General features: G+C 36.3%; 1 protein-coding gene across 10 annotated transcripts in view; it reads left to right on the top strand.

The window, feature by feature from the left end:
* CCDC138 (coiled-coil domain containing 138) overlaps positions 1–17,947 on the top strand; it is a 134,290-nt gene extending 116,343 nt beyond the window's left edge. For 9 of the 10 annotated variants that reach the window (XM_042981051.1, XM_042981043.1, XM_042981046.1 and 6 more), the window contains 2 exons: positions 15,809–15,947; positions 17,688–17,947. In XM_042981051.1, the coding sequence (XP_042836985.1) occupies positions 15,809–15,947; positions 17,688–17,853 (305 nt within the window). In that variant the 3' untranslated portion in view covers positions 17,854–17,947. Of the gene's footprint in view, positions 1–15,808; positions 15,948–17,212; positions 17,300–17,687 lie in introns of all 10 variants that reach the window. The other variant, XM_042981044.1, reaches the window with a different exon arrangement.
* The last annotated feature ends 2,425 nt before the right edge of the window (positions 17,948–20,372 follow it).

Genomic DNA, 20,372 nt, shown 5'->3' with positions numbered 1-20,372 from the left:
CAGTGAACTTAAAGACAGAGCATTTGAGGGACCCCTGGGTGGCTCAGTTGGTTAAGTGTCCCAACTTTGGCTCAGGTTATGGTCTCATGGTTCATGGGTTTGAGCCCCGCATCAGGCTCTGCGCTGTGTGGAGCCTGCTAGGATTTCTCTCTCCCTCCCTTTCTGCCTCTTCCCTGCTCATGCGTTTGCGTACACTCTCTCTCTCTCTCTCTCTGTCTCTCTCTCTCTCAAGAAATAAAAACAAAAAAAATTTTTTTTAAAAAGACGCATTATTGAGACTGAGGAGTAAAAAGAAGAATGAAGAGAAAGGAACAGAGCAGGGCCTAAAGGACTTACGAGACATCATTAAGTAAATCAATATACACATTATGGTAGCTCCAGAAGAAGAGAGAGAAAAGAGTAGAATAATCTGCATCTTCATAATCTATTTGAAGAAATAATGGCTGAAAACTTATCAAATTTGAGGAAGGACATGGTTTTACAAATCTAAGACGTTCACCAAATTCCAGAGCTCAGTGAACTTCAGGATAAACTCAAAGTGCCTACAGTAAAGACACATGATAATTATATTGTCAAAAGTCAAAGAGAGAATCTTGAAAGCAGCAAGGGAAAATGTGATGTATACATAAAATGGAATATTATTCAGCTTTAAAAAGGCAGGAAATTTTGATACTTACTACAACCTGGATGAACCTGGAGGACATTATGTTAAGTGAAATAAGCCAGACATAAAAAACAAATATTACATGATTCTATTTACACAAAATACCTAGAATAGTCAAATCTATAAAGAGAGAAGTAGAATGTTGGTTGCCAGGAGCTGAGGGAACACATGGAGGTGGGTGTTAGTGTTTCATGGGTGCAGTTTCTGTTAGGAAAAATGGAAAATTTCTGGAGATGGATGTCTGCACAACAATGTGAATGTATTTAACACTAACAAACTCTACACTTAAAAATGGTTAAAATGTTAAGTTTTATGCATATTTAACCACAACCTAATATTAAATATAAATAAACTTTTAGAACTAAAGAAAAAAAAAATCAAGTTAAGAAGAAGTGTAGAAAGCATGTTGTTGTTTAAGCATCACCATAAACTTTATCATTTAGAAATGACCATCAGGGTGCCTGGGTGGCTCACTTAAGCATCTGTAGCTGTTGGTCTCAGCTCAGGTCTTAAGTTAAAGCCCTGTACTGGGCTCCACGCTGGCTGTGGAGCCTACCTTAAAAAAAACAAACAACAAAAAAAAAAAACACCATCATTAACATTAAGTAAATGTTATTTCGGGCACCTTTCTATTGTTGTGTACATGTGAAAATACGGATGAATGGATAAGCAGATGGAAATACTTTTACAGAAATGGGATTTATTATACATGTTACTTAATGAAATCTATTTTTTTTTTAAGTTTTTATTTAAATTCCAGTTAGTTAAGGGGTACCTGGGTAGCTCAGTTGGTTAAACATCTGACTTTGGCTCAGATCATGATCTCACAGTTTGTGATTTCAAGCCCTGTGTCAGGCTCTATGCTGACAGCTCAGAGCCTGCTTCAGCTTCTGTGTCTCCCTCTCTTTCTGCCCCTTCCCCGCTCATGGTCTGACTCCCTTCCTCCCTCCTTCTCTCTCTCTCTCTCTCTCTCTCTCAAAAATAAACATTAAAGAGGAGGGGAGAAGATGGCGGCGTAGGAGGACGCTGGGTTCACCGCGTCCTGCTGATCACTTAGATTCCACCCACACCTGCCTAAATAACCCAGAAAACTGCCAGAAGACTAGCAGAATGGATTCTCTGCAGCCAAGCGTAGACAAGAGGCCCACGGAAGAGGGTAGGAAGGGCGGAGAGGCGGTGCGCGCTACATGGACTGGCGGGAGGGACCCAGGGTGGAGGGGCATCCCACTGGCAAAGCAGAGCCCTGAGCCTGACTTGCAAAAGCGGAGGGGCCAGACGGAGTGTGTTCTGACAGCAAGCAGGACTTAACATCTGGAATGTTATAAGTTAACAGCTCTGCTCAGAGAGCGGGAGGGCTAGTGGACAATAGGAGGGAAAGTTGTTGAGCCCCGGACGACAGAGCTCAGCTTGGCAGGGAACAAAGGCGCTCACCAGCGCCATCTCCCTCACCCATCCCCGAGCCAAAATCTCAAAGGGAACCACTTCCTGTCAGGGAACTTGCTTGCACCTGGCAAACGCCCAATGCTGTACTTCTGCGGATCCATCCCTCCGGTGGCAGATCTGACTCCCTCACGGTGCTGCAGGACCCCCCCTGAAGCGGATCACCGAAGGATAATTGAGCTGAGCCTGCCCCTCCCGCCCCTGTGCACCTTGCCGATCCACCCCAGCTAATACGCCAGATCCCCAGAACCACAAGCCTGGCAGTGTGCAAGTACCCCAGACAGGGGTCACACCACCCTACAGTGAATCCCACACCTAGGAGAGGGGAAGAGAAGTTACACACCTGTCGGACTGTGGCTGCAGCAGTGGGCTGGGGGCAGACATCAGGTCTAACTGCAGCCCCGCCCACCAATGCAAGTTATTCAAGACAGCACAGGGGAAGTGCCCTGCAGGTCCCCACCACTCCAGGGACTATCCAAAATGACGAAACGGAAGAAATCCCCTCAAAAGAATCTCCAGGAAGTAGTGACAGCTAATGAACTGATCAAAAAGGATTTAACCAATATGACAGAAAGTGAATTTAAAATAATAGTCATAAAATTAATCGCTGGGCTTGAAAACAGTATAGAGGACAGCAGAGAATCTCTTGCTACAGAGATCAAGGGACTAAGAAACAGCAGGAGAGCTAAAAAATGCTATAAATGAACTGCAAAATAAAATGGAGGTGACCACAGCTCGGATTGAAGAGGCAGAGGAGAGAATAGGTGAACTAGAAGATAAAATTATGGCAAAAACAGGAAGCTGAGAAAAAGAGAGAGAAAAAATTCCAGGAGAATGAGGGGAGAGTTAGAGAACTAAGTGATGCACTAAAGAGAAATAATCTATGCATAATTGGTATTCCAGAGGAGGAAGAGAGAGGGAAAGGTGCTGAAGGTGTACTTGAAGAAATCATAGCTGAGAACTTCCCTGATATGGGGAGAGAAAAAAGCATTGAAATCCAAGAGGCACAGAGAACTCCCTTCAGACGTAACTTGAATCGATCTTCTGCACAACATATCATAGTGAAACTGGCAAAATACAAGGATAAAGAGAAAATTCTGAAAGCAGCTAGGGATAAACGTGCTCTAACATATAAAGGGAGACCTATAAGACTCGTGACTGATCTCTCTACTGAAACTTGGTAGTCCAGAAAGGAATGGCAGGAAATCTTTAATATGAACAGAAAAAATATACAGCTGAGAATCCTTTATGCAGCAAATCTGTCATTTAAAGTAGAAGGAGAGATAAAGGTCTTCCCAAACAAACAAAAACTGAAGGTATTCATCACCACTAAACCAGCCCTACAAGAGATCCTAAGGGGGATCCTGTGAGACAAAGTACCAGAGACGTTGATACAGGCATGAAACCTACAGACATCACAATGACTCTAAACCCATATCTTTCTCTAATAACACTGAATGTAAATGGACTAAATGCACCAATTAAAAGACATAGGGTATCAGAATGGATAAAAAAACAAGACCCATCTATTTGCTGTCTACAAGAGACTCATTTTAGACCTGAGGACATCTTCAGATTGAAAGTGAGGGGATGGAGAACTATTTATCATGCTACTGGAAATCAAAAGAAAGCTGGAGTAGCCATACTTATATCAGACAAACTAGACTTTAAATTAAAGGCTGTAACAAGAGATGAAGAAGGGCATTATATAATAATTATAGGGTCTATCCATCAAGAAGAACTGGCAATCATAAATGTCTATGCGCCGAATACGGGAGCCCCCAAATATATAAAACAATTACTCACAAACATAAGCAACCTTATTGACAAGAATGTGGTAATTGCAGGGGACTTTAATACTCCACTTACAGCAATGGATAGATCATCTAGACACACGGTCAATAAAGAAACAAGGGCCCTGAATGATACATTGGATCAGATGGACATGACAGATATATTTAGAACTCTGCATCCCAAAGCAACAGAATATACTTTCTTCTCGAGTGCACATGCAACATTCTCCAAGATAGATCACATACTGGGTCACAAAACAGCCCTTCATGAGTATATAAGAATTGAGATCATACCATGCATCCTTTCAGACCACAATGCAATGAAGCTTGAAATCAACCACAGGAAAAAGTCTGGAAAACCTCCAAAAGCATGGAGGTTAAAGAATACCCTAGTAAAGAATGAATGGGTCAACCAGGCAATTAGAGAAGAAATTAAAAAATATATGGAAACAAACGAAAATGAAAATACAACAATCCAAACGCTTTGGGATGCAGCGAAGGCAGTCCTGAGAGGAAAATACATTGCAATCCAGGCCTATCTCAAGAAACAAGAAAAATCCCAAATACAAAATCTAACAGCACACCTAAAGGAAACAGAAGCAGAACAGCAAAGACAGCCTAAACCCAGCAGAAGAAGAGAAATAATAAAGATCAGTGCAGAAATAAACAATATAGAATCTAAAAAAACTGTAGAGAAGATCAATGAAACCAAGAGTTGGTTTTTTGAAAAAATAAACAAAATTGACAAACCTCTAGCCAGGCTTCTCAAAAAGAAAAGGGAGATGACCCAAATAGGTAAAACCATGAATGAAAATGGAATTATTACAACCAATCCCTCAGAGGTACAAGCAATTATCAGGGAATACTCTGAAAAATTATATGCCAACAAACTGGACAACCTGGAAGAAATGGACAAATTCCTAAACACCCACACTTCCAAAACTCAAACAGGAGGAAATAGAAAGCTTGAACAGACCCATAACCAGCAAAGAAAATGAATCAGTTATCAATATTCTCCCAACAAATAAGAGTGCAGGACCAGATGGCTTCCCAGGGGAGTTCTACCAGACGTTTAAAGCAGAGATAATACCTGTCCGTCTCAAGCTGTTCCAAAAAGTAGGAAGGGAAGAAAAACTTCCAGGCTCATTCTATGAAGCCAGTATTACTTTGATTCCTAAACCAGACAGAGACCGAGTAAAAAAAAAGAGAACTACAGGCCAATATCCTGGATGAATATGGATGCAAAAATTCTCAATAAGATACTAGCAAATAGAAGTCAACAGCATATAAAAAGAATTATTCACCATGATCAAGTGGGATTCATTCCTGGGCTGCAGGGCTGGTTCAACATTCGCAAATCAATCAACGTGATACATCACATTGATAAAAGAAAAGATAAGAACCATATGACCCTGTCAATCGATGCAAAAAAAGCATTTGACAAAATTCAGCATCCTTTCTTAATAAAAACCCTCGAGAAAGTCGGGATAGAAGGAACATACTTAAACATCATAAAAGCCATTTATGAACAGCCCACAGCTAACATCATCCTCATTGGGGAAAAACTGAGAGCTTTTTCCCTGAGATCAGGAACCCGACAGGGATGTCCACTCTCACTGCTGTTGTTTAACATAGTGTTGGAAGTGCTAGCATCAGCAATCAGACAACAAAAGGAAATCAAAGGAATCAACACTGGCAAAGATGAAGCTAAGCTTTTGCTTTTTGCAGATGACATGATATTATACATGGAAAATCCGATAGACTCCACCAAAAGTCTGCTAGACCTGATACATGAATTCAGCAAAGTTGCAGGATACAAAATCAATGTACAGAAATCAGTTGCATTCTTATACACTAACAATGAAGCAACAGAAAGACAAATAAAGAAACTGATCCCATTCACAATTGCACCAAGAAGCATAAATTATCTAGGAGTAAATCTAACCAAAGATGTTAAAGATCTGTATGCTGAAAAGTATAGAAAGCTTAGGAAGGAAATTGAAGAAGATATAAAGAAATGGAAAAACATTCCGTGCTCATGGATTGGAAGAATAAATATTGTCAAAATGTCAAACTACCCAAAGCTATCTACACATTCAATGCAATCTCAATCAAAATTGCACCAGCATTCTTCTTGAAGCTAGAACAAGCAATCCTAAAATTCATATGGAACCACAAATGACCCCGAATAGCCAAAGTAATTTTGAAGAAGACCAAAGCAGGAGGCATCACAATCCCAGACTTTGGCCTCTACTACAAAGCTATAATCATCAAGACAGCATGGTATTGGCACAAAAACAGACACATAGACCAATGGAATAGAATAGAAACCCCAGAACTAGACCCACAAACATATGGCCAACTAATCTTTGACAAAGCAGGAAAGAACATCCAATGGAAAAAAGACAGTCTCTTTAACAAATGGTGCTGGGAGAACTGGACAGCAACATGCAGAAGATTGAAACTAGACCACTTTTTTACAACATTCACAAAAATAAACTCAAAATAGATAAAGGACCTGAATGTGAGACAGGAAACCATCAAAACCCTAGAGGAGAAAGCAGGGAAAAACCTCTCTGACCTCAGCTGCAGCAATTTCTTACTTGACACATCCCCAAAGGCAAGGTAATTAAAAGGCAAGGGAATTTAAAAAAATGAACTATTGGGACCTCATGAAGATACAAAGCTTCTGCACAGCAAAGGAAACAATCAACCAAACTAAAAGGCAACCAACGGAATGGGAAAAGATATTTGCAAATGACATATCAGACAAAGGGCTAGTATCCAGAATCTATAAAGAGCTCACCAAACTCCACACCCGAAAAGCAAATAATCCAGTGTAAAAATGGGCAGAAAACAGGAATAGACATTTCTCTAAAGAAGACATCCGGATGGCCAACATGCACATGAAAAGATGCTCAACGTCACTCCTCATTAGGGAAATACAAATCAAAACCACACTCAGATATCACCTCACGCCAGTCAGAGTGGCCAAAATGAACAAATCAGGAGACTATAGATGCTGGAGAGGATATGGAGAAACGGGAACCCTCTTGAACTGTTGGTGAGAATGCAAACTGGTGCAGCCGCTCTAGAAAACCATGTGGAGGTTCCTCAAAAAATTAAAAATAGACCTACCCTATGACCCAGCAGTAGCACTGCTAGGAATTTACCCAAGGGATACAGGAGTGCTGATGCATAGGGGCACTTGTACCCCAATGTTTTTAGCAGCACTGTCAACAATAGCTAAATTATGGAAAGAGCCTAAATGTCCATCAACTGATGAATGGATAAAGAAATTGTGGTTTATATACACAATGGAGTACTATGTGGCAATGAGAAAGAATGAAATATGGCCCTTTGTAGCAACGTGGATGGAACTGGAGAGTGTGATGCTAAGTGAAATAAGCCATACAGAGAAAGACAGATACCATATGTTTTCACTCTTATGTGGATCCTGAGAAACAACAGAAACCCATGGGGGAGGGGAAGGAAAAAAAGAGAAAAGAGGTTAGAGTGGGAGAGAGCCAAAGCATAAGAGACTCTTAAAAACTGAGAACAAACTGAGGGTTGATGGGGGGTGGGAGGGAGGGGAAGGTGAGTGATTGGTATTGAAGAGGGCATCTTTTGGGATGAGCACGGGGTATTGTATGGAAACCAATTTGACAATAAATTTCATATATTAAAAAAATTTAATTTAAAAAAAAAAAAAGGAAAGAGCCCAAATGTCCATTGATGGATGAATGGACAAAGAAGACATAGTATATATACACAATGGAGTATTACTCAGTGACCAAAAAGAATGAAATCTGGCCATTTGCAACTACATGGATGGAACTAGAGAGTATTATGCTAAGCGAACTTAGAGAAAGACAAATATCATATGACTTCACTGATATGAGGACGTTGAGATACAAAATACATGAAAACGAGGGAAGGGAAGCCAAAATAATATAAAAACAGGGAGGGAGACAAAAACATAAGAGAATCTTAAATTTGGAGAACAAACAGAGGGTTACTGGAGGGGTTGTGGGAGGGGGGATGGGCTGAATGAGTAAGGGGCATTAAGGAATTTACTCCTGAAATCATTGTTGCACTATATGCTAACTGACTTGGATGTAAATGAAAAAAAGAAATTAAAAATTTTTTAAAATAAAAAAAATAAAAAACATTAAAACTATTTAGTGTACATACTTAAATCTGTTTAATAGGAAAGATGAAATGGATTTGAGTTATATTTTGTATCAAAAATTCCTTCTGTTAAGAACAAGGTAAAAATCCTCTCTCTCAAAAATAAATAAAACATGAAAAAAATTGAAAAAAAAGTTAAAAAGCATTGAGTCTTTTTCTTTTTTTATTATAAAATAAAAACGTAAAATTTGTCATTGTAGTGATTTTTAAATGTATACTGTATTTTAAATACTGTTTTCAGTTTTAGACAGTATTGACTCCCAGCCAAAAAAGATGAAGACATCAGCAATAGTGCACTTTCAATCTCTCTTCCTCCATTTCTGAGTTTTTTAGTTACATTATTTTTTTTACATTATCACAGTTTATATTTTTCATTCTGTGACCACAATTTGTACATGTGCTTCATATTAGTTTTCTTATTATTTTGCTTTATTTTAATTTTACATTCAATTATATTCACTATTCAAGTTCTTTTACTGTAACTTCTACATTTCTTTGTTCATAATTTTGAATAATCTCTTAATTGCTCCCTCCCCCATGTGTGTCCCACACTCCCCCTTCCCCAATTTAGGAAGTGCTTTTCGAGGTGCTGAGTCATTTCATGTTTGAAAATGATGGCATTTTGTACTTAACAAGATCTTGCCTGAGTAGAGTAAGTTTAGATCTCCCTTTCTTTTGTTCAAAACTTTGTAAACCATGCTTTTACTGTTGCAGAGAAGTCAGAGGACAACCTGTTTTTTCCCTGTTAGTGGTAATTTATTTATTGTTTTGCTTGGTTGGCTAACAATTATTTTATCTATGAAGTTTAGGGTATATCTTGCTGTTGAATGTTCTGAAGCAAATTTTCTTGGATCACTATTGTGCTCTTTCAATCTGCAGATCCATTTCTTTGTTCATTTAGTATTTCATATATACAGTTGATCCCTTGAACAACACAGGTTTGAGCTGTTGTCTGTCCACTTTTTTTTAATGTTAATTTTTGAGACAGAGTGTGAGTGGGGGAGGGGCAGAAAGGGGGTAGTTAGAGGATCTGAAGCAGGCTCTGTGCTGACAACAGCAAGCCCAATGTGGAGCTCGAAACTCACAAACTGTGAGATCATGACCTGAGCCGAAGTTGGACACTCAACCAACTGAGCCACCCACGTGCCCCTGAACTATGCCTGTGTACTTCTATGTGGATTTTTTTTCCAATAAATACAGTATAGTACTATAAATGTATTTTCTCTTCCTTATGATTTTCTTAACATTTTTTTCTCTAGCTTACTTTATTGTAAGAATACAGTATGTAATGTATATAGCATACTAAGTATGTGTTAATCAACTGTTTGTTATTGGTAAGAGTTCCGGTCGGTAATATGCTGTTAATAGTTAAGTTTTGAGGAGTCAGAAGTTACACACAGATTTTTGATTGTGCAGGGGTGGTCAGCACCCCAACCCCCATGTTATTCAGGGGTCAACTGTAATATATATTATTTTATTAACTTTAACTCCTTATTTTTTAAAATTTTAATTAGTTAACATACACTGTAATATTGGTTTCAGGAGTAGAATTCAGTGATCTATCACTTACATACAACACCCAGTGCTCATCATAAGTGCCCTCCTTAGTACCATCATGTACCGAGCCCATCTCCCACCCACCTCTCTCTGTCAACCCATAGTTTGTTCTCTATCATGAAGAGTCTTTATGGTTTGTTTCCCTCTCTTGTCTTCCCACACCCCCCCCCCCACCCCCGTTCCTATATATTCATCTTTTTTGTTTCTTGAATCTTATTTTGGATCTTTTTTGGTCTTCCGTATATTGACTTCTTTCTGATTATTTATTTCCATCATTTTCATTTGTATTCTCTATAATTATCTCAGATTTTTATGATAGTAATATAATCTTCAGCTGTATCATTTCAGTTTTGTGATGTTTTAAATTTATCAGTTTTTTAATGGTGGTTTAAAATTTTTCTTTTTAAAATCTTGTTTGTCATCTCTTCCTATTTTATTGATTAGCCATGTTTTTATTAGGTTAATATAGACCTCAAAACTCTTAGGAAAACTGTCCTGTTCTTTGAGCTGTGTCTTCTTTTACATTTGACTATCTTGTGCTTGTTTTGTTCCTTTCTTATTGATTGACTGATCGATTGATTGATTGATGTAATATTTATGCCAGGTTGCCATACTGTTTCTAAATCAATCTTGTTCTTGCTTGGACTTCCTTGTCCATACTTTGTGTGTGTCCTCATAGAAGGGTGTGAGGCACTGTCTTCTTACCACCCTCCAAGTCCAGTTTTCTTTTCTCCTTTGAGCTACAGTTTAAAAGCCATTTTCCTTAATATATACATTTTTTTCTGTGGCCCATGGGTGTAGTAATGGCATGCTGTTAGATTATCAGGACTGTGTTCTCACTTCTGAGATTTGGCTAAATATTTTGTTTGGGTTTATTTCACCTAATTAGGAAAGTGAGAGGTATGAGTATCCTATTCCCACAGAGAAATTCTTTTGGCTTCAGACTGGTTCCCCAGTGTAGTGTGTGCTCAGGAACATCATTTTCAAATTGACCCTGGTAACCCCTTTCTCTGTTTCCCAATCAGAAGAATGAAAAGGTAACAGCTGTTTTATTTGCTCCTGTTCAGATTTGGGGGTTATTAGTGAGAATTCCCAAGATTTTGTCAACCCCAGTGTGTGATATGAAAGAAGGATGATGAAGGTATGCTAGGATCCTGGCCACACTTCTAACTCTTCTCCACTCTAGAACTTTATGTTTTTATCCTAGACCATTTGCCAGAACTTTTTAAGTTTGTGACCTTGATTTTTGCCCCTTTCTGTTTCTGTGTTTGTGTTTGGTTGTTATAGGTAAGAGGTTTTTGAGGGGACTGGTTTTTTGTTTTACAATTTTTGATCAATACGACTAGGTATTAGGGGAGAGAAATTATCTCAGTCATTATCTTTCCATTTTAATGTAGAAATCAGTGAAGACATGCTAAGTAATTTGTCCAGTGTTACATGAATTTTAGAAGACAAGTCACCTGGCCTTTTGGGCCTTCAATTTTTGTTTTCCACTCTTGTACTAGCCACCTTTATTCAAATTGAAGTTCTTCTAAGCTTAAAAAAATGTATTTAATTTGAACATTGTAGAATTGAAAAATGTTAAAACTGCAGAGTTTCAGTCATACAGTTAAACCTAACCCAGTACATAAAGAATTCCAGAATTTCCTTTCTCTTTATTTTATGGCTTTCTCATAGTTTTAAGAGTGACTGGAAATCAAACCAGTGAATCTCTTTTACTTGGAAAAGATCTGAACAAGCTTCACATTTTAAGTATGCTGATGTATTAAAGTTTTTGGATGGTCTTGTTTTTTTTTTCCATTATAGAAGTCATACAAGGAAGTTCACTTTTATTTGGCAATAATTACTTGGGGCTTTTAGTAATAGCCCTTAAATGTGTGTGCTTTGTTCATTCCAAGACTTGATTTACATTTACAGTGTAGTCAAATAAAGGAAGATACACTCTTTCATGCCTTTACACTACCCACCCCCCAAGCAGTTGAAAATCTGCATAGAACTTCTAACTAACTCCCCTAAAACTTAACTACTAATAGCCTACTGTTGACTGGAAGTCTTACGGATAATGTAAGCAGTTGGTTAACACGTAGTTTGTATGTTATATGTATTATGTGCTGTATTATTACAATAAAGTAAGCTAAAGAAAAAAATGTTACTAAGACTATCATAAGGAAGAGAAAATACATTTATAGTACTGCACTGTTTATTGAAAAAAAATTGTGTGTAAGTGGACCTGTGTAGTTCAAATCCGAGTTGAAGGGTCTACTATACAAAAAGCCATTATAGTTTTCTTATGTGGTTTCTACGCTTTTAAATTGAAAACATCAATATTGTAAATTATAGGTATGTTAAGAACCCTCAGTGGTCTTTCTGGCAGTGACTTATAAGATTGTTCTTTACCCATTAATTTCAAGTATATTAGCCATATATATAACTTTCCTGTTCAGAGTTGACATGAATCATATGTCTTAGGATCTGAAATAAAACTGTGTGCATTTTTTTAATGAAGCTGCTTGGAAATTACAGTCAGTGTGTTTTTAATGCTATTTGTAGATTATGTGTGCTATATTTGTAACCTATATTTCATTCTTTAAGAAGATTCTGTAACTGATCCTCCCTTCCCAGGATAATAGAACTATCTTAAGAATTATGCTTGCTTGTATTTGATTCACAGTTCTTTGGATCTTCTTTTCTGGTATGTTTATATTGTAGCAGTGGAGCTTCTCCCCCACCCCCCACCCCTCTATTGGGAGCACATTTAAGAAACTCCTTATTGGAAGGTGAATTTGGCCTTGTATTTAGCATTTGCAATGAAGAAAAAGTGCCATGCCTTTAACTTAATTTCTTAGAAAGATGAGTCTCACTAGCCCTAGTGTTTGTCAGCTAGTAACAGTGTGACAATGATGCAATGATGAGAGGGAGAAAATGGGAAGGGAGAATTCAGGAAAAATTAGTTTAAATACCCAATAGAAATTGTTAAAACTTGCAATGCAAAGTAATAGTAATGCAAGATGGAATTCTGCTTCTCAAGAAATGGTATTGAGAAGGCTTTAAAAAAAGGCAAATAGTTTTTTGTAAATGATTTCCATGGAATTACAGATGAGAATTTTAAGACTTTACATATTTTCCCCAATTTTTACTAATGTGTAGACATATGTTTAAAGAGATACTTGAATAATTTGGAATTTTAAGATACTGGTTTAAAAGTGTTTACAGAAACATCTTTGTGCAGAGACGAACCTGAGAAGAGATCTCATTTCGTTGTTTTTTTTTTTTATGTATTTTTATAATGTTTTATTAACTTACCTAGTGGTCAGTGGTGGGAAATATATTGGTATCTAATTAAAGTTTAGAGCAGTAAAATGCACTAAAGAGCTCTTGGTGTACCATCAGGATTATAATTCAGATCTTAATTTTAGAAGACCTCTGAGTAAAAAAAGAAACAGTATTTCGACTTCAGGAAAAATTAAAAAGCGTAAAGTACCATGTTGGTGAAGGATTTTGCAGTTCTGTTAGTAACTTCCGTTGATTAGGTAGATGCATTCAGGTAACCCATAATCCTAATTTTTCCCCCCTTAATTAAGTATCCAACATAGAAGGTACTTTGCTGAGAAATACTTGAATGACACACTCCTCCCAACCTCTCCAGTCCCCTGCTTTGAAACAGGCCTTTTCACTTGTAAAAGAAATTAGGTAGGCTAATAAGAAAGTGTGGTTTTTAAGAAAAGAAATTTAACTTCAGTCTTTTCAGTAGCGTATAGGCACATCTCATTTTCCTCCTTTGTAAAATGGGATTACTACCGGCCCTACCTCATAAAGGTATTATATGAGAACTAATTTGTAGCTGTTTCAAATCATGAAGTACACAATGTCACAGATGATAGAATATTTATAACTTTTATTAGATGCTTAATGTTCATTTAAGTAATTTTGATGCAAAAAGTAAAAGTATACACTTAAAAAATACCATAAGAATTTTCATATTTTTAAACAAAGCAGTTTTATAGTCTTTTAAGATGAAATACAGCTGCTCCTGTTTTTGTTTAATTTTTAAACAGAGGCTTTGGAATATTTTGTGTGAGTAGGTAACTTCTAGGAGTTCAGAAAGGTTGAAATGTTTTTTAACTAAATTCAGTGCACATTCCTGGATCAATTTTCAAAGACTGATCAAAACCTGCTGTGTTAAAATAACATATGCTGTTTTTCATCAGATTTGTTGATGATGTAAATAAGATGTGTAAATATATTAGTAAATGTTAATATTCATGTATTTTAAGTTAAGGTTATAAGATTTGTCACAATGTGATTTTTTTTAATTCACATAAAGTGAAAACAGATGTGTGTAACTATTTTGAATATTGGTTTATTAAACATTCATATTCTTTATCAAATAAAAAAAAGATTCTATAACTGAGATACACGTGCGTGCACACACACACATAGGCGCACACACACACACAGGCGCACACACATAACACAGGACTTGATGAAGTCAGTTTAGTCCATACTTGGGTTAGACTGCTGTAATACTGGGGAAAGTATTACATTTTTTCTCCTACTTTTTACCACATGGTAATATGCAGAGGACACGTGACCATTGTCATCATGCTCCATTGCCAGCCTGTATCACCTCTCATCTGTTATCACAACATTCTTCTGACTTTACTAGTACGGATTTCGTTGGTTTCATTATTGAATATTTTGTTCAGTAAAGACAGTCTTTCAAGCTGTTCTTGTGGATTCAAAAATAATGATTATACAAAGCTCTCATATTTTTTTGTCCTTTGTATCTATGGACTTATTTACCTGTGTGAAATAAAGTCCTGTATTTACTGTGGTAGCCTCTGAATTTTACAGAGGCTTTTTACACGGGAATTTACCTATTTTAAAGGCGATAATGTATGGTCTAAAAATCTCTGATTTTTGCTTCTTTTCAAGCCCCCCTAATTACCAATACTAGTGATGTACATCTTTTTTTTAAATGTTTATTTATTATTATTGAGAGACAGAGACACAGAACTTGAGCAGGGGAAGGGTAGAGAGAGGGGGAGAACAGAATCTGAAGTAGGCTCCAGCTCTGAGCTGTCAGCACAGAGCCCAATGCGGGGCTGGAACTCACAAACTGCAAGATCATGCCCTGAGCCGAAGTCAGTCACCTAACCAGTTGAGCCACCCAGGTGCCCCACTAGCGATGTGCATCTTAGTATGTTTATACGTTATTGTGTTCAGCTCATAACCACTTTAGCAGAGCTTTCAGTTCTCACTATTACAGACTTTTCCGTGGCCCATATGCACAGACCTCTGCATACATCTGATTCCGACACAGGCTTAGAGGCAGAATTGCTGAATCGAAGGATATACCCTTTCAAGACTTTTGATACACATTTGCCAAGTTCTAATTATTTTATTCTTGCTAAGGTTGAATATGTTTTCTATATTTATTCTGTCATGATTGTTTGCTTGTGCCCTTTGCTCATTACTAAAAAAAATATTAGGTCCATCTTTTTCATACTGATTATAAAAGCTTTTTTAAAAATAGTATCAGTCTAAAAAAAAAAAGTGTCAATCTTCTGGCAAATATATTACAAGGGGATTTCCTTTTTTTTTTTTTTTTTTGCTTTTGTTTTTTAGAACTTTTTGCTTTTTAAGTTTTGTAATTTTTTTTTACATAGACGTGAAAAATTTTTTATTTTGTAATATTTTCAGTCTTTTCACCCTTTTGCTCTTATGTTAAAACGTTATTCCCTAGCCATTGATTATGTAAATTGTCATTAACACACAAATGAAATTCTTAAAGGTAGGGTTTTTTAAAAAATTGCTGTTCCAAAAATATTTCTTATTGCTAATTGTTTAAACTCAGTCTACTATTATGAACTTACTGAAGAAATGACTTTCCCCGATTCTTTCAAACATGGAATTTCTGCTAAGTGCTGACTAATGGAAGTTGGATATTAGGGAAAATAATCTTATTTTTGGTTTCATTGTTCAACAAGAGCCAGTGGAGACTTTAATTTTTCAAGTGATGATATTTTTGCCCCAAAGTATGAAAAGAATGAAAATCCAAACCAATATTTATGAATACCCCCATATACTTCAGGTTTATTTTGTTTTTAATTTTCTTTTTATCTACTCCCTAACAGTAAAGCACTGGTAATTTGTTTTGCAGAATCTTTGCAGCCTTTCCTGGAAGCCTGTAGCAACACTTTATTTTTTCGTACTTGCTCAGTGCTGCTTCGAGCCCCTAAGCTTGATCTTCAAATACTAGAAAAGCTCAGTATTATTCTGCAGAAACTTTCCAAAATCAAGTAAGATTTTTTTATTTCTAAAATTTTGTATTGAAAGACGTATTATTGTGATGTAGAAACTTGAGAATCATAAAATATTAATGCATGTCTAAGATACATACTCAGTAACAGATGAGAATTGGAGTATCCATCTAGAAACATCTTGTTTCCATAGTTCATTTCTGCTAAACAAACTTTAAGTACCACAGGGTATGTAAAAATAAGAGCAGTTTTTAGCAAGTATGGTAGTTTTAGCAAGTGGTAGTATCAGAGTGACTTACTGCACACGGATACTCTGTAATACCACAGGTGAAAATAAAAAAGGTAATAAAAGTATATATGCAAATCCTTATTGATGTATTGAAACGAATTTAGGGAATTAGAATGAAGCAGAATTATGGGCTTGTTACGCCACTAATTTGGATTTTATTGTGAGAATTAAGGGCTTTTGCATTTCGTCTTCTTTCCCCTGATGCAAACTTCGATATAACCAGTTACTAAATTATAAATAAAGGACATAGATTTTAAGCTTTATTTTCCTAATCTTGAGGTATTTTCTGTTGTTTCTTTTGAGGCAAATTAAACACCTGTCTCATCCCATGTTTATAATGGTAAAATTTTGATTTTGGTTCAGCTCCACTGCCCCATTCCTTTCCTCTCCTTTGTGATTTGCATGGTAATGAACCTAGGTATTTTATCTGGCCTCGGTGTACTTGAATAGTAAATATAATACATCTTAAAATTATTTGTAGATGTGTGCTAGTAGGTCCACATGTTCTGCTTGGTGCTTAGTACACTGTACCACACCACAGTAAGTTATTAATTGTCAAAATAAAACCTCATACATTATTAGTTTGGGACAAATGTCAGGTAAACTTATCAATTAATTTTCTTCCTTTATTTGCAGACTGACGGTACCATGGTTATCTTGATTTGTAATCAGTAAATTCTCAGGAAGACATGTTGTAGTTTACCTGTAGTGCCTTGAAGCTGCAGTAACATTACTTGGGTTTAATTTGGTCTTGGCTCTTAATTCACGGGTTTATGTTTATGTATTCCCAAAGTGCAAGTATATCCTTGAGCCAAAGCATTTTACTATTCTCGATGTGTTTTATAGCTTACGTTCATTTCAGACTGAGAGAAAGAGCTAGAACAAATCTCTAAATGGAGGGCTGGGAATAGCTGACGCTCAAGCAGGTCTTGAAGTAAATCTTTAAAACCACAAAGATGTGAATCGTTTTGTATTTAGCAGGTGGTTATATAGGTTATTTGATAATTTCTTTCAGGAGGCAAATATATATAGACAAGGAAATAAGAAAAATGTTTCAGATATTATTCTGATTGAAAATGAAATTACTGACTGATAATTACAGGTAGGTTGGTTGAAAAGGTATTTTTGACCTAAGTCAAAAGGTAACCCAGTGTTCTGCTACTTACTTAAAATAAGATGATCAAGTATTTTAATTTTTCTAACTGTGAGGAAGAAAATATTCTCAAGCATTTTAATGGTGAATAGGGTTCAGTTTTCAGGATCATAGAGCATATTCTTTTTTTCCTTGAATAGTTTTCCACTTTAGCCTTCTCTCCTAAAACCCCTTTTTGTTTGTCTTGACATATTAATCCTTTAGTTACATATTTTCTGCACTATGTTGAAAACCAGGTGCCATTTGCCCACATTTACAAGTAAATGATTGCTCATTGCCATTCCAGATAAACTTCCTAAGTGTGTGCAATTAAGTTAATGTATTCATTCTCTTCCAGGAGTAATAAGAAGCTCTTTGAACTTTTTACAATTCATCTGATGCTTCAAGAAATGCAAAGGACAACACATCCAGAGCATGCCTTTCTCTGTATTAACTTAAATTCAACTCTGTTCAATTTGGGTTTAACAAAATGCAACTCCTTGGCCTCCAGTGCAAGCCATTAGAATAGCTTAATATTATTTTATATAAATTATATATGTGTTGCTTATTTGTAAGATTGTAAAAATCACCAAAGTAACTAAAAGTCTACCAAGTAAAGTTATCAGTAGCATCATTTATCATGAAAAATATAATTTTTTTTCACTTTTAAGTTGAATCTATAGAAGCTATGGAATTTTTGGACTGTTTCAGTTCAGTTGAGGTAGTACTTACTAATGTACAAAATGGAATTTCCAGAATTAGTGATACTGGGGTTACTTTTTGTAAGAGTGTTTTAGGAAAAGTTTTTAAATTATGTGATTATTTGGAATAAAATTGGTGTTTATGTGGGAAAGAGGATTAGATCATGTTGTCATTCGTTCTCAAAATATCAACAATTTCCCCTTTCAGAAGCAAAAGTATATAAGTTAAAAAAAATCTTTTTAATGTTTATTTTTGAGAGAGAGAGAGAGAGAGAGAGCATGAATGGAGGCAAGGGGTAGAGAGAGAGAGGGAGACAGACACAGAATAAGAAGCAGGCTCCAGGCTCCGAGCCTCAGCACAGAGCCCAACGTGGGGCTGGAACCCACAAACCGTAAGATCATGACCTTGAGCCGAAGTCAGAAGCTTAACCACCTGAGCCACCCAGGCACCCCAAAAGTATATGTTTTAACTGCCATCCTCATACTATAACTTTTGTGTATATCCTAGATTCACAAAAACTGATTTTTTATTGTGCTGTTCACAGAGTAAAGAATTTTTTCTATTATTTTTTCCAAAATAATTTAATCATCACCAAACTATATATGTACCATAGATGGGTTTTTAAAAAAAAAAAAAAAAAAAAAAAAAAACATAAAAATATCTTAGTCTCCCAACACCCAGGGATATCTCTTGCTATATAACCCAAGATGGGTGAAGTAGCCACAGGTCTGGGTGAGGTGGATGGAGATGGTGGGAGTTGGGACAGAATACTGAGAAACACAGAAAAGGAGCATTGTCCTAAATTATGCTGTATCAGTATATATTCTCATTTCCAGAAATGGAGAAATTTTCAGGAAACACTTGGGCCTCTTCAGATGAGTATAAAAAATGTGCTGTTTGTGAAGCAGAAACAGAAAGCCATAAAGAGAGAACAGGTTGAGTATAGTGACACTTTAAGGAACTGAAGAATGCAGAAGGAAAATGCACAGCAGACACAAAAATATACCATCACTGATATGGCAAAAGATAGAATCAGTGTCACGAGAAAAAAGAGTAGCTCTCACAAGTACCTTGAGATGGTACCAACGAGAGAGTGGTCAGCCGATGGAAGAGCAAAGGTTGGCACTTGAGCCTGGCGTATTTGATGTTTCTGAAGAAAAGAACAGAACAGATAGAGCAAAAGTACTGCTCAGAGATATAGTTGAACAAAGATTTTGGGGCACCAAAGAAAGATCTGCATGTATGGATTGAAAGAGCACATCGTGTTCCAGAAAAATCAATGAGAAAAGCATTCTATAATTAGATGCATCCTATAATTTAAAAATGAACTGTAATTTAATTCTAAGTATTATGAGGATAAAGGCAAGAACAAACAAAAGCCAGTTACCTGCAAGAGAAGAAAAACCAAGTTAGCCTCATGCAATGCCAGAAGTTGATAGGAAACTACCCTCTCATGTTTTGGAGAGGAAAAGTTTTACTTAAAGAATTTATACCTAGTGAAGATGCTTTCACAGATGAAGACAATGGAAGAAAGACATTTTCAGATATGTAAGTGTTTAGAAAGGATACCATGTCTTGAGACAAGAAGCTGCTTACTTAGATCATTCCAACCAACTTAGACATGAAGGGAAATTGGATTTATTAAATCCACCTCATACCACAAGACTAGTGAAACTGAAATCACATAAGCATAAATAAATGTAATTAATTATTGTAAATTTGTAAAATGGGGTGAAGTGTTAAATTTTTCAAAAGGATAAAAAATGGGAAAAGCAATAATTTAGTGATATTTGGATAAACTATATTAACTGATGTTAAAAACTGAGAATTAATGGAGCCCAGAGATTGAAGCACAGATGGAAGAGCTAGTGAGTAAAGTCTTCCATATTTTCATGAGAAATAGAGTCAGAATGTTCCATATCAAAATTAACTTTGACAGAGAAAAGAAGGATAAAGACATGTTTGTCAAAAATGTCAGGGTAACTACTATTAAAGGCAGGATCAATATTCTCAAAACACTGAAGAATAAAAAGAAAATACATAGTCATAGCAAAAAAATAGAAGCCAGGAACTTGTAAAGAATAAAAATATTTATTAGGATAAGTAAAAGTGTTTTTTTAATGTTATAAATTCTTTATTACCCTGTTCTGATAAATTTGAAAATCTGGATGAAATAAACTATTTTCTAGAAAACAATTTATAAAAATCATATCAAGAAATATGCAATATGGGACATCTGGGTATCTCAGTTCGTTAAGTGTCAACTTCGGCTCAGGTCATGATCTCACGGTTTGTGAATTGAGCCCCACATCGGGCTCTGTGCTGACAGCTTGGAGCCTGG

This window comes from Panthera tigris, chromosome A3, assembly GCF_018350195.1.
Source record: "Panthera tigris isolate Pti1 chromosome A3, P.tigris_Pti1_mat1.1, whole genome shotgun sequence".
Lineage (NCBI taxonomy): Eukaryota > Metazoa > Chordata > Mammalia > Carnivora > Felidae > Panthera > Panthera tigris.
Note: the sequence above shows the minus strand (reverse complement) of the source record. Positions and strands in the feature narration are given on the sequence as shown.